The sequence below is a fragment of the Bombina bombina genome, chromosome 1 (assembly GCF_027579735.1).
Source record: "Bombina bombina isolate aBomBom1 chromosome 1, aBomBom1.pri, whole genome shotgun sequence".
Lineage (NCBI taxonomy): Eukaryota > Metazoa > Chordata > Amphibia > Anura > Bombinatoridae > Bombina > Bombina bombina.
This window is the reverse complement of record NC_069499.1, coordinates 230,775,475-230,789,100: the sequence shown is the minus strand read 5'-3', so window position 1 is coordinate 230,789,100 and position 13,626 is coordinate 230,775,475. Positions and strand designations below refer to the sequence as shown.

Here is a 13,626-nt window from a genome sequence, read left to right as displayed (position 1 = left end):
TTCTTTTAAGGTCGTGTCAGGACATTGAAGTTAATTTTCTTTGTCCTATTTCAATTTCTAAAAAGCATTAAAAATGTATTCACATCTGATCCCACATAGAATTTAAACATTACTTTAGTTTATTTTCGTCAGTCCACGTACGAGTCAGAACACTTCTGTTGTTACTTTAGCTTCCTGGTCAAAGCAGTAATTAAAGGGACACTGAACCCAAATTTTGTCTTGATTCGGTTGCAATTTTAAGCAACTTTCTAATTTACTCCTATTACCAATTTGGCTTTGTTCTCTTGCTATCTTTATTTGAAAAAGGCATCTAAGCTTTTTTTTTTTTTATTGGTTCAAACTCTGGACAGCACTCTTTTTATGGTTGGATGAATTTATCTACCAATCAGCAAGAACAACCCAGGTTCACCAAAAATGGGCCGGCATCTAAACTTAGATTCTTGCATTTCAAATAAAGATACCAAGATAATGAAGAAAATGTGATAATAGGAGTAAATTAGAAAGTTGCTTAAAATGTCATGCTCTATCTGAATCACAAAAGAAAAAAATTTGGGTTCAGTGTCCCTTTAAGTATGGCTTACTTGGAATGACATTTTCTTCCAGAATCTTTCAGCTCATTTTACTAGATCAGTTTCCACTTCTTGAGCAATGTAAAATTAGGCTTCTGTTGTGTTTATTGCACAGAAGGAACTTGGTCTTCTTTTTTACTCACTTTCATCAAATTGTCTTATTTTAATGTTTTTTGTCTATCTTGGAGGCAGCTTTTTGCAGGCAAGTCTTAAATGGCTGGTAAATAGGTACCTGCCTTAACTTTTTTCCACCCATTTACTCGTGGACTCCACAGCTTGGGTATTCGATCCCAGGAGTATTGACTTGTGGACTCTCACCACCTTATGAAAGAAAACAAAATGTATGCTTACCTGATAAATTAATTTATTTCATGGTATTGAGTCCACAAGACCCACTTTCTTATTCTTCTCCACTTGTTGGCAGATTTAGTAAGCACCTAATTTACCCTTTCCTACTTTTTTTTCCTACTATGTTTTCTCCTTTTATTACCTATACATAGACTCTAATACCAGAGAGGTGAGAATTATTAAAAGCTTGTTGAATCTTTGGTATCTTTGCCTCCTCCTCCAGGAGTTGAATCCTAGGGGTAATGGTTTGTGGACTCTCACCACCATGAAAGAAATTAATTTCTAAAGTAAGCATACATTTGTGTGTGTGTGTGGGGGGGGGGGGGGGGGGGGATGGGGGTCTGTATGTTTTTGGAAAGCTGTAGCATCTTTACTCTTATGGCAGTTAATCTTTTATTGTCCTAAAAGGATTCAGATAAAGAATGCAGAGACTTTCCTATTTACTTCTATTATCAAACTGTGCACAATCTTTGCGTATATTGAAGTGTGAAATTTGTCAGACAAAAACTACTGCTTATTTAAAATTTAGAGTAAGTGCTATTGCATTGTCTTAACTATTATGCACATGACAAATATGCAATTCTACCATATTTAATGATACTTTGTCTGAAACGTGACAACAGTGTACGTTCCCCTAGTGGTTATTAGGTAAGAGTGCTAAATATCTTTTTTTGATCTACCAGATCACAGCACCTGTACTACATGTACTCTTTTCCATCTTAATAGGAGGAGAGTCCACTGCTTCATTCATTACTTGTGGGAATTAAGAACCTGGCCACCAGGAGGAGGCAAAGACACCCAAGCCAAAGTCTTAAATACCTCCCCCACTCCCCTCATCCCCCAGTCATTCTTTGCCTTTCGTCACAGGAGGTTGGCAGAGAAGTGTCGGAAGATTCGGAGTAGTCTCTTATGGAGAGTAGTACTCTTCGCAATGGAACTGGAGTTTTAAGTATTCCTGTCAGCCTCTCAGTGAGAGCATGGGTGAAAGTAGAGTCCAGAGATGCAGGGAGTGTCATCTCTGCGAAACCATCCCGACTCAGATTAACAGCTCCATAAGCAACCGGCGTTGACGAGTTTCGCTGCCTGCTTTCTGCTCTCAAGTCCATGTCAGGAGCGATGCTACTAACCTGTCACACTTGAAAGGCTGTGTTCCTGTTCCATGGCATAGATTCTGGTAAGATCGTTTCATTTTTTTATACATGTATGATAACGCTAGAAGACAGGGTCACAGTGTGACTCCTTTTATCTGTATAGACTCAAGGGTTAATATCTCCTGAAGGGTATTATTGAACAGGGGGGAATAATCTTATATGTTTATTTGATTTTATGCTGCTTTTATATGTGAGATGTTATGGGCTCATAGGCTGTTATGGAACATACAGGTTTCACTTTAAGAGCTATGCAGCTTACAAGCTTGGCGTGCTTTTTCTCATAGCAGGGATGGTCCTGCATTGTGCACCATATGATTCTTCCCTCTTTCCTGACCAGGTGTCTATAAGAGAGGAGTCCTAACTCTCTGTACTGTCTGGGTCATGGGAGGTGGTGAGTGCCACAGCCATTGGGATATAAAGGTGCAGTTTCTCCAACATTGGTGTGTCCGGTCCACGGCGTCATCCTTACTTGTGGGATATTCTCTTCCCCAACAGGAAATGGCAAAGAGTCCCAGCAAAGCTGGCCATATAGTCCCTCCTAGGCTCCGCCCACCCCAGTCATTCTCTTTGCCGTTGCACAGGCAACATCTCCACGGAGATGGTTAAGAGTTTTTTGGTGTTTTAATGTAGTTTTTATTCTTCTATCAAGTGTTTGTTATTTTAAAATAGTGCTGGTATGTACTATTTACTCTGAAACAGAAAAGGATGAAGATTTCTGTTTGAAAGAGGAAGATGATTTTAGCAGACAGTAACTAAAATCGATTGCTGTTTCCACATAGGACTGTTGAGATGAAGTAACTTCAGTTGGGGGAAACAGTTAGCAGACTTTTCTGCTTAAGGTATGACTAGCCATATTTCTAACAAGACTGAGTAATGCTGGAAGGCTGTCATTTCCCCTCATGGGGACCGGTAAGCCATTTTCTTAGTCAAACATAAAGGGCTTAAAAAGGGCTAAAAAACTGGTAGACATTTTTATGGGCTAAATCGATTGCTTTATTGGGGCATATTATTCAGATTCTAGCTAACAATTGGCATTTATAATCTTGGGGAACGTTTAAAAAAACGGCAGGCACTGTGTTGGACACCTTTTTTAGTCAGGGGGCCTTTCTAGTTATAGACTGAGCCTCATTTTCGCGCCATTACTGCGCAGTTGTTTTTGGAGAGCAGGGCATGCAGATGCATGTGTGAGGATCTAAGAATCACTAAAAAAGCTTCTAGAAGGCGTCATTTGGTATCGTATTCCCCTCTGGGCTTGGTTGGGTCTCAGCAAAGACTATAGCTGGGACTGTATAGGGGTTAAATTTAAAAACGGCTCCGGTTCCGTTATTTTAAGGGTTAAAGCTCTGAAATTTGGTGTGCAATACTTTTAATGCTTTAAGACACTGTGGTGAAATTTTGGTAATTTTTGAACAATTCCTTCATACTTTTTCACATATTCAGTAATAAAGTGTTTTCAGTTTGAAATTTAAAGAGACAGTAACGGTTTTATTTTAAAACTTTTTTTGTGCTTTGTTGACAAGTTTAAGCCTGTTTAACATGTCTGTACCTTCAGATAAGCTATGTTCTATATGTATGAAAGCCAATGTGTCTCCCCATTTAAATTTATGTGATAATTGTGCCATAGCGTCCAAACAAAGTAAGGACAGTAATGCCACAGATAATGATATTGCCCAAGATGATTCCTCAAATGAGGGGAGTAAACATGATACTACATCATCCCCTACTGTGTCTACACCAGTTTTGCCCATACAGGAGGCCCCTAGTACATCTAGTGCGCCAATACTTATTACTATGCAACAATTAACGGCTGTAATGGATAACTCCATAGCAAATCTTTTATCCAAAATGCCTACTTATCAGAGAAAGCGCGATTGCTCTGTTTTAAACACTGAAGAGCAAGAGGGCGCTGATGATAATTGTTCTGACATACCCTCACGCCAATCTGAAGGGGCCATGAGGGAGGTTTTGTCTGATGGAGAAATCTCAGATTCAGGAAAAATTTCTCATCAAGCTGAACCTGATGTTGTGACATTTTAAATTTAAATTAGAACATCTCCGCGCACTGCTTAAGGAGGTGTTATCTACTCTGGATGATTGTGACAATTTGGTCATTCCAGAGAAATGATGTAAGATGGACAAGTTCCTAGAGGTTCCGGTGCCCCCCGACGCTTTTCCTATACCCAAGCGGGTGGCGGACATAGTAAATAAAGAGTGGGAAAAGCCCGGCATACCTTTTGTTCCCCCCCCCCCTATATTTAAGAAATTATTTCCTATAGTCGACCCCAGAAAGGACTTATGGCAGACAGTCCCCAAGGTCGAGGGGGCGGTTTCTACTCTAAACAAACGCACTACTATTCCTATCGAAGATAGTTGTGCTTTTAAAGATCCTATGGATAAAAAATTAGAAGGTTTGCTTAAAAAGATTTTTGTACAGCAAGGTTACCTTCTACAACCAATTTCATGCATTGTTCCTGTCACTACGGCAGCGTGTTTCTGGTTCGAGGAACTAGAAAAGTCGCTCAGTAGAGAAACTCCATATGAGGAGGTTATGGACAGAGTTCACGCACTTAAATTGGCTAACTCTTTTGTTTTAGATGCCGCTTTGCAATTAGCTAGATTAGCGGCGAAAAATTCAGGGTTTGCTATCGTGGCGCGCAGAGCGCTTTGGCTAAAGTCTTGGTCAGCGGATGTGTCTTCCAAGACAAAATTGCTTAACATCCCTTTCAAAGGTAAAACATTATTTGGACCAGAATTGAAAGAGATTATTTCAGACATCACTGGGGGAAAGGGCCACGCCCTCCCACAGGATAGGTCTTTTAAGGCTAAAAATAAGCCTAATTTTCGTCCCTTTCGCAGAAACGGACCAGCCTCTAATTCTGCATCCTCTAAGCAAGAGGGTAATGCCTCACAGCCCAAACCAGCCTGGAAACCAATGCAAGGCTGGAACAAGGGTAAGCAGGCCAAGAAGCCTACCACTGCTACCAAAACAGCATGAAGGGATAGCCCCCGATCCGGGACCGAATCTAGTGGGGGGCAGACTCTCTCTCTTTGCTCAGGGTTGGGCAAGAGATGTTCAGGATCCTTGGGCGCTAAAAATAGTTTCTCAAGGTTATCTCCTGGAATTCAAGGAACTACCCCCAAGGGGAAGGTTCCACAGGTCTCACTTATCCTCAAACCAAATAAAGAGACAGGCATTCTTACATTGTGTAGAAGACCTGTTAAAGATGGGAGTGATACATCCAGTTCCAATAAGAGAACAAGGAATGGGATTTTATTCCAATCTGTTCGTAGTTCCCAAAAAAGAGGGAACATTCAGACCAATTTTGGATTTGAAGATCCTAAACAAATTTCTCAGGGTACCATCGTTCAAAATGGAAACTATTCGAACGATCCTACCCACCATCCAGGAAAGTCAATTTATGACTACCGTGGATTTAAAGGATGCGTACCTACATATTCCTATCCACAAGGAACATCATCAGTTCCTAAGGTTCACTTTTCTGGACAAGCATTACCAGTTTGTGGCACTTCCATTCGGATTAGCCACTGCTCCAAGGATTTTCACAAAGGTACTAGGGTCCCTTCTAGCGGTTCTAAGACCAAGGGGCATTGCAGTAGTACCTTACTTGGACGACATCCTAATACAAGCGTCGTCCCTGTCAAAAGCAAAGGCTCATACGGACATCGTCCTAGCCTTTCTCAGATCTCACGGATGGAAGGTGAACAAAGAAAAAAGTTCTCTGTCCCCGTCGACAAGAGTTCCCTTCTTGGGAACAATAATAGATTCCTTAGAAATGAGGATCTTTCTGACAGAGGTCAGAAAATCAAAACTTCTAAGCTCTTGTCAAGTACTTCATTCTGTTCCTCGTCCTTCCATAGCGCAGTGCATGGAAGTAATAGGATTGATGGTTGCAACAATTGACATAGTTCCTTTTGCACGAATTCATCTAAGACCATTACAACTGTGCATGCTCAAACAGTGGAATGGGGATTATACAGACTTGTCTCCGATGATTCAAGTAGATCAAAAGACCAGAGATTCACTCCGTTGGTGGCTGACCCTGGACCATCTGTCCCAGGGAATGAGCTTCCGCAGACCAGAGTGGGTCATTGTCACGACTGACGCCAGTCTAGTAGGCTGGGGCGCGGTCTGGGAATCCCTGAAAGCTCAGGGTCTATGGTCTCGGGAAGAGTCTCTTCTCCCGATAAACATTCTGGAACTGAGAGCGATATTCAATGCTCTCATAGCTTGGCCTCAACTAGCAAAGGCCAAATTCATAAGGTTCCAATCAGACAACATGACGACCGTTGCATATATCAATCATCAGGGGGGAACAAGGAGTTCCCTGGCGATGAAAGAAGTGACCAAAATAATTCAATGGGCGGAGGATTACTCCTGCCACTTGTCTGCGATCCACATCCCAGGAGTGGAAAATTGGGAAGCGGATTTTCTGAGTCGTCAGACATTCCATCCGGGGGAGTGGGAACTCCATCCGGAAATCTTTGCCCAAATAACTAAATTATGGGGCATTCCAGACATGGATCTGATGGCGTCTCGTCAGAACTTCAAGGTTCCTTGCTACGGGTCCAGATCCAGGGATCCCAAGGCGACTCTAGTCGATGCACTAGTAGCACCTTGGACCTTCAACCTAGCTTATGTATTCCCACCGTTTCCTCTCATTCCCAGGCTGGTAGCCAGGATCAATCAGGAGAGGGCCTCGGTGATCTTGATAGCTCCTGCGTGGCCACGCAGGACTTGGTATGCAGACCTGGTGAATATGTCATCGGCTCCACCATGGAAGCTACCTTTGAGACAGGACCTTCTTGTTCAGGGTCCGTTCGAACATCCGAATCTGGTTTCCCTCCAACTGACTGCTTGGAGATTGAACGCTTGATTTTATCAAAGCGTGGGTTTTCAGATTCTGTAATAGATACTCTGATTCAGGCTAGAAAGCCTGTAACTAGAAAAATTTACCATAAAATATGGAAAAAATATATCTGTTGGTGTGAATCCAAAGGATTCCCATGGAACAAGATAAAAATTCCTAAGATTCTATCCTTTCTACAAGAAGGTTTGGAGAAAGGATTATCTGCAAGTTCTCTAAAGGGACAGATCTCTGCTTTATCTGTTTTACTGCACAAAAGACTGGCAGCTGTGCCAGATGTTCAAGCATTTGTTCAGGCTCTGGTTAGGATCAAGCCTGTTTACAGACCTTTGACTCCTCCCTGGAGTCTAAATCTAGTTCTTTCAGTTCTTCAAGGGGTTCCGTTTGAACCTTTACATTCCGTAGATATTAAGTTACTATCTTGGAAAGTTTTGTTTTTGGTTGCCATTTCTTCTGCTAGAAGAGTTTCAGAGTTATCTGCTCTGCAGTGTTCTCCGCCCTATCTGGCGTTCCATGCAGATAAGGTGGTTTTGCGTACTAAGCCTGGTTTTCTTCCGAAAGTTGTTTCTAACAAAAATATTAACCAGGAGATAGTTGTACCTTCTTTGTGTCCGAATCCAGTTTCAAAGAAGGAACGTTTGTTACACAATTTGGACGTTGTCCGTGCTCTAAAGTTCTATTTAGAGGCTACTAAAGATTTCAGACAAACATCTTCCTTGTTTGTTGTTTATTCTGGTAAAAGGAGAGGTCAAAAGGCGACTGCTACCTCTCTTTCCTTTTGGCTTAAAAGCATCATCCGATTGGCTTATGAGACTGCCGGACGGCAGCCTCCTGAAAGAATCACAGCTCACTCCACTAGGGCTGTGGCTTCCACATGGGCCTTCAAGAACGAGGCTTCTGTTGACCAGATATGTAAGGTAGCGACTTGGTCTTCACTGCACACTTTTGCCAAATTTTACAAATTTGATACTTTTGCTTCTTCGGAGGCTATTTTTGGGAGAAAGGTTTTGCAAGCTGTGGTGCCTTCCGTTTAGGTAACCTGATTTGCTCCCTCCCTTCATCCGTGTCCTAAAGCTTTGGTATTGGTTCCCACAAGTAAGGATGACGCCGTGGACCGGACACACCAATGTTGGAGAAAACAGAATTTATGCTTACCTGATAAATTACTTTCTCCAACGGTGTGTCCGGTCCACGGCCCGCCCTGGTTTTTTAATCAGGTCTGATTAATTATTTTCTCTAACTACAGTCACCACGGTACCATATGGTTTCTCCTATATATATTTCCTCCTGTCCGTCGGTCGAATGACTGGGGTAGGCGGAGCCTAGGAGGGACTATATGGCCAGCTTTGCTGGGACTCTTTGCCATTTCCTGTTGGGGAAGAGAATATCCCACAAGTAAGGATGACGCCGTGGACCGGACACACCGTTGGAGAAAGTAATTTATCAGGTAAGCATAAATTCTGTTTTTTTTTTTAAAAACATTTTTTTTCCTTTGGATTATTGCACTAGCACTGGAGGATTCTGTTATTAGAGAGCACGCCCTCTATTCCTAAAGAGTAATTCCTGTTTATAATGTGAGGAGGCCTTACCGCCCCCTCAATTATGTTACATATGCCTTGATAATGTGATAATATCAAACATGTTTGATACCACTGAGCCGTCCACATCTGAGGAGTTGTCGTCCAGGGAGGTGCGTACCCTACATGCTTATCTCTCTACACATGCAGTTTCCCGTAGCATTGCTGATCCTCCATTTGGAGGGGGGCATTTTTTCACCAGACGGCGGTGTCTGCGGCTTTTAATGCTTTTACCTTGCTCTGCTAAGCGAAAGGTTACATATGGCACTCCTTCCCAGAGTACATCAGATAATTTATTGGATTTAACTGATAGGGTTATCAGAAGATGAAGTTCTTTCTTAGACTTAAGAGTAGGAACTTTCTGGGTTGGAGTCTGCTTCCTCTAAACCTCCAGCTACGGAGGAACCAGACTTTAGTTTTAGGGAATTCAATGATTCCAGAGGCCAAATTGCCTGAGGAACCTTTAATTCCTAAATTGGATAGAGTTTGAGGACAGGGTGGTACCTTATCCTTCCCTGCTCCTGTTAGATGGCGAACATATTAAAAATGAATGGGACTGGATTGTTCCTCTCTTCTCCCTTTAACAAATCGTTCCCGGCCCTGGACTCTCAATGGAGTTGTGAGGTTCCGTCCCTAAAAGTGATGGCGCTAACTTCACCCTTGCTAAATGTCTTACTATCCCGTTTGAAGATAGCTCTTTGTTTTAAGAGCTCATGGATAAAGAATGGAAACTCTAAGACAGTTGTTTTCAACATACAGGATATTTGTTTCAACAGGAGGTGCCTGTTGCTGGAGAAACTACCTTCTAGTGTGACTCCTGATAGGATTGATCGGGATGGAGAGGTCCCCTCGACATTACTCAGGAAAGATTTACAGCCTTGAGGGTTGCTAATTCTTTTATCTGTGATGCTATTAGTCAGATTATTCGCCAAAATGCTAGGACTTAAGCCTTTTCTGTTCAGGCTGTCGGGCTCTGTCTGAAGTCATGGTCTGCGGATATGACTTCTAAGTCTAGACTTCTTTCCCTCCCCTTTAAGGGAATGATTTGTTTGGTCCAGGCCTGGACTCAATTATCTCCACGGTTACAGGGGGCAAGGGTGCCCTTCTACCGCAAGAGAATATAAACGAGTCTAGGGACAATTTTCGTTCTTTTCGTTTTTATAAAGTCCATGTCAGCAGTCCTCCGCTAAGCCTGAGCAAACCAAGAGCTCTTGGAAGCCGGCTCAGTCCTGGAATAAATCCAAGCAGAGCAAGAAGCCCGCCGAGTCTAAGTCGGCATGAACGGGCGGTCCCCGGTCCTCTTCTAGATCGTGTATGGTGCAATCTGTCTCTCTTTTCAGTCCCTTGGTTCAGGGATGTGCAGGATCCATGGGTCCTGGAGGTCATAGCTCAGGGTTACAAGATAGGTTTCAAGTGTCAGCCACCCAAGGGCAGCTCCTCCTTTCTCCTGTCTGACCAGAAAGGAGGGAAGCCTTTCTGGGGTGTGTATGGGATCTGTTCTCTTAGGAGTCATTGTCCCGGATCCTATTGCAGTGGGAGGTTTGGGATACTATTTAAACCTTTTCGTGGTTCCAAAGAAGGAGGGAACTTTCTGTCCGATTTGGACAGTTCATGACCTCGATAGATCTAAAGGATGCTCCTGTAACGTACCAATCCTCAAGGACCACTTCTAGTTCCTAGGGTTTACGTTCCTGGACCAGCACTTCCAATTTATTGATCTTCTGTTTGGTCTAGCTGGTATAGTGGTGAGCATAACTGCCTTCCAAGTAGTTGGCCCGGGTTTGATTTTCGGCCAACGCGGCATTCTCCAAGACGTTTTTCGGAGAGTGGACCATTCGGAATTTCTCAGTTCTTCTTCGATGCCATAGATGGAAGATAAACCTAGAGAGAGTTTTTTTTTATAATAGTCTCCATTGACATGAGAATTTTTCTAACAGACCAGAAATGTTGCAGGCTAGCTTCAACATGTCTTGCCCTCCAGACCTCCTTAAGGCCATTTGTGTATGAAGGTGATTGGTCTCATGGTGTCCAGCATGGACATCATTTCCTTCGCCAGGTTTCACCTCAGACTGTTGCAACTGCACATGCTGAAGCAGTGGAACGGCGATTATTCGGATCTATCTCAACAGATTCTCTGGACAACAGATCGAGAGAATCGCTCTGTTTTTTTTGTCCGGATCACTTGTCCCATGGGATGTCCGTATCAAGACCATCCTGGGTGATTGACTATGGTTGCGAGTCTATCAGAAGGGGGAGCTGTTTGGGGTGCCAGGAAGGCACAGGGCCTATGGACTCAGGAGGAAAAGCTCCTTCCCGATCGCATTTGGATCTTTGGGCAATATACAATGCTCTGAAGGCTGGGCCTCTGCTGGGTTTGTCCCAGTTTATCAAATTCCAATCAGACAATATATCCTCGGTGGCTTACATTAACCATCAGGGGAGAACAAGAAGCTCCCTAGCTATGAGGGAAGTATCTCGGATTCTGGAGTCGGTGTAGACCCACATTTGTTCGCTGTCTGCGATCCACATGCCTGGTATTGACAACTGGGAAGCAGATTTCCTCAGCAGACAATACTTTAATCCGGGGGATTGGTCTCTCCATCCAGTGTTTGCAGACGTTTGCAAGATGAAGATCTTATGACGTCTCATTATCAAGTTACCCAGATATGGGTCGAGGTACAGGGATCCTCAGGCGGAGCTAACAGATGCATTAGCGGGGCCTTGGGGGTTTAATCTAATTTATCTTTTACGGCCGTTACCACTACTTCCTAGTGTAGTGGCTCGAATCAAGCAGGCGTCAGTGATACTGATTGCACCGTCTTGGCCACGAAGGATATGGTTCGCAGACTAGTGGGGATGTTATCTCCTCCGTGGAAGTTACCTTGTCGCAGGGATCTACTGACCAAGGTCTCTTTGCTCATCTATGTCTAGATCTCTGAGGCCAACTACGTGAAGATTGAACGCTTAGTCCTAGCCAAGAGAGGGTTTCTGAGAGTGTTATTTTTGCTCTCATTCAAGCTCGTAGCTGGTTGCTCGTCGCATCTATCATAAGGTGTGGAGGACCTACTTATGCTGTTCTCCAGGATGAACTGGAGAAGAGCTTTCTGCAAGTCCCCTGAGGGGACAGATTTCGGCCCTGTCTGAGTTACTGCACAAGTGATTCGCTGAGCTTCCTGATGTGCAGTCACATGTTAAGGCACTGCTAGGATCAGCCCTGTGTTTAAATCTATTGCTTCTCCTTGGAGTTTAAATCTTGTTCTTTAGGTTATGCACGGGCTTCGTTGGAGCCTATGCATGAAGTAGTCATTAAATTGTCTTGGAAGGTTCCTTTTCTATGGGCTATTGCTTCTGCGCACAGAGTATCTGTGATTACTGCCTTGCAATGCGTCCCTCCTTATCTGGCTTTCCATGCTGATAAGGCTGTTCTACAAACCAAGTTAGGTTTTCTTCCTAAGGTTGTGTCAATTCCCAACATCAATCAAGAGATTTTGGTTCCTTTCAACGTAATTCTGGATGGGGTTTGTGCCTTGAAGTCCTATCTTCAGACCACGTAGGAATTTAGACAAACTTCTTTCTCTGTTTGCTCTCTTTCCGGGAAGCGTGGGGGTCAGAGGGCCTCTTCAACTTCCTTATCTTTTTGGCTGAGGAGTGTCCTCCGTTTCGCATTGAGACAGCGGGACATAAGCCTCCTCTGAGGACTACAGCTCCATCAACTAGAGCTGTGGACTCTTCTTGGGCCTTTAAGAACGAGGCTTCTATGGAGCAGATTTGTAAGGTGGCTACTTGGTCCTCTCTACATACTTTTGCAACATTTTACAAATTTGATGTTTTTGCTTCGGCGGAAGCAGCTTTTCGGAGAAAGGTTCTGCAGGCTTTGGTGCCCTCAGTATAGGGTCCGCCTCCTTTAACCCTCCCGTTTTTTTCATTCAATGTCCTCTAGAGCTTGGGTATTTGTTCCCACAAGTAATGAATGATGCAGTGGACTCTCCTCCCACAAATGGAAATGAAATTATCAGGTAAGCATAATTTATGTTTTTACATAACTGAATTATGTACTCTTGAGCAGCTTTTTTTTATACAAATACTTACATATGTTCCACACTTTAACAGGTACTGGACTCTGAGCAGGACCCAGGAGAGCATGTTGTGGAGGCAGAAGAGGACATTGACTTGCTATACGATACCCTGGACATTGATAACCCAAGTGACAGTGGGCCAGAAATGGATGATGATGACAGTGTCCTCAGCACTCCAAAGCCAAAGCTAAAGTGAGAGATGTAGATTGTAAATTATCAGTTGTGTTGATGTATTTTACTGCCTTGCTCCTCCAATCTCATTTCCATTATTAGGATGTTCAATATTATACCCTCACTCTGTTCATTTTAAACCAGAGGGGGGGGGGGGTCTAGTCTACTTTCCATGTGTGTAGTTTTATCCTTTGCGCATAAACTGTGCATTGAAAGTGATATAGCATATCTGTTTAAAGCTGACAAGAAAATATCACATGAACATCTCTATGTAAAAAAAAAAGGTTGTAGATGAATTTGACCTTAATGAATTTGTTTAGTAGCCACATCCCATTGTAATGAGTTGGCCTTTGATATGCAAAGGAGCTTGCACCTAGCATGTATAGGCACAGGCACTTTATTTCTCTCCTCAGTTAAGGAAAGTTATATTAAAGGGACAATAAACCCAACATTTTTCTTTCATGATTCAGAAAGCGAATATCATTTTAAACAACATTCCAATTTCTATTATATAATTTGCTTCATTGTTTAGATATCCTTGGTTAACGAAATAGCAATGCACATGGGTGAGCCAATCACGAGGCAAATATGTGCACCCACCAATCAGAAGCTACTGAGCCTATCTAGATATGCTTTTCAGGAAAGAATATCAAGAGAATTAAGCAAATTAGATAATAGAAGTAAATTAGAAAGTTGTTTAAAATGGCATTCTTTATCTGAATCATGAAAGAAAAATTTTGGGTTTAATGTCCCTTTAAAATCTAGTGAGATTATAGTGAAATCGCACAAGATCACATGCATGAATGCAAAGTGTGAACTAAGCACTGATTATTTTTTTTATTTTTTTT

At 42.8% G+C, this 13,626-nt stretch overlaps 1 protein-coding gene across 1 annotated transcript in view; it reads left to right on the top strand.

Annotated features, from left to right (window-relative positions):
- The window catches only part of PACS2 (phosphofurin acidic cluster sorting protein 2), a 657,507-nt gene that overhangs the window by 452,855 nt on the left and 191,026 nt on the right, over window positions 1–13,626 (top strand). Inside the window, exon 9 of the mRNA XM_053711716.1 lies at window positions 12,642–12,799. Within this exon, the coding sequence (XP_053567691.1) occupies window positions 12,642–12,799 (158 nt within the window). The remainder of the gene's footprint in view (window positions 1–12,641; window positions 12,800–13,626) is intronic.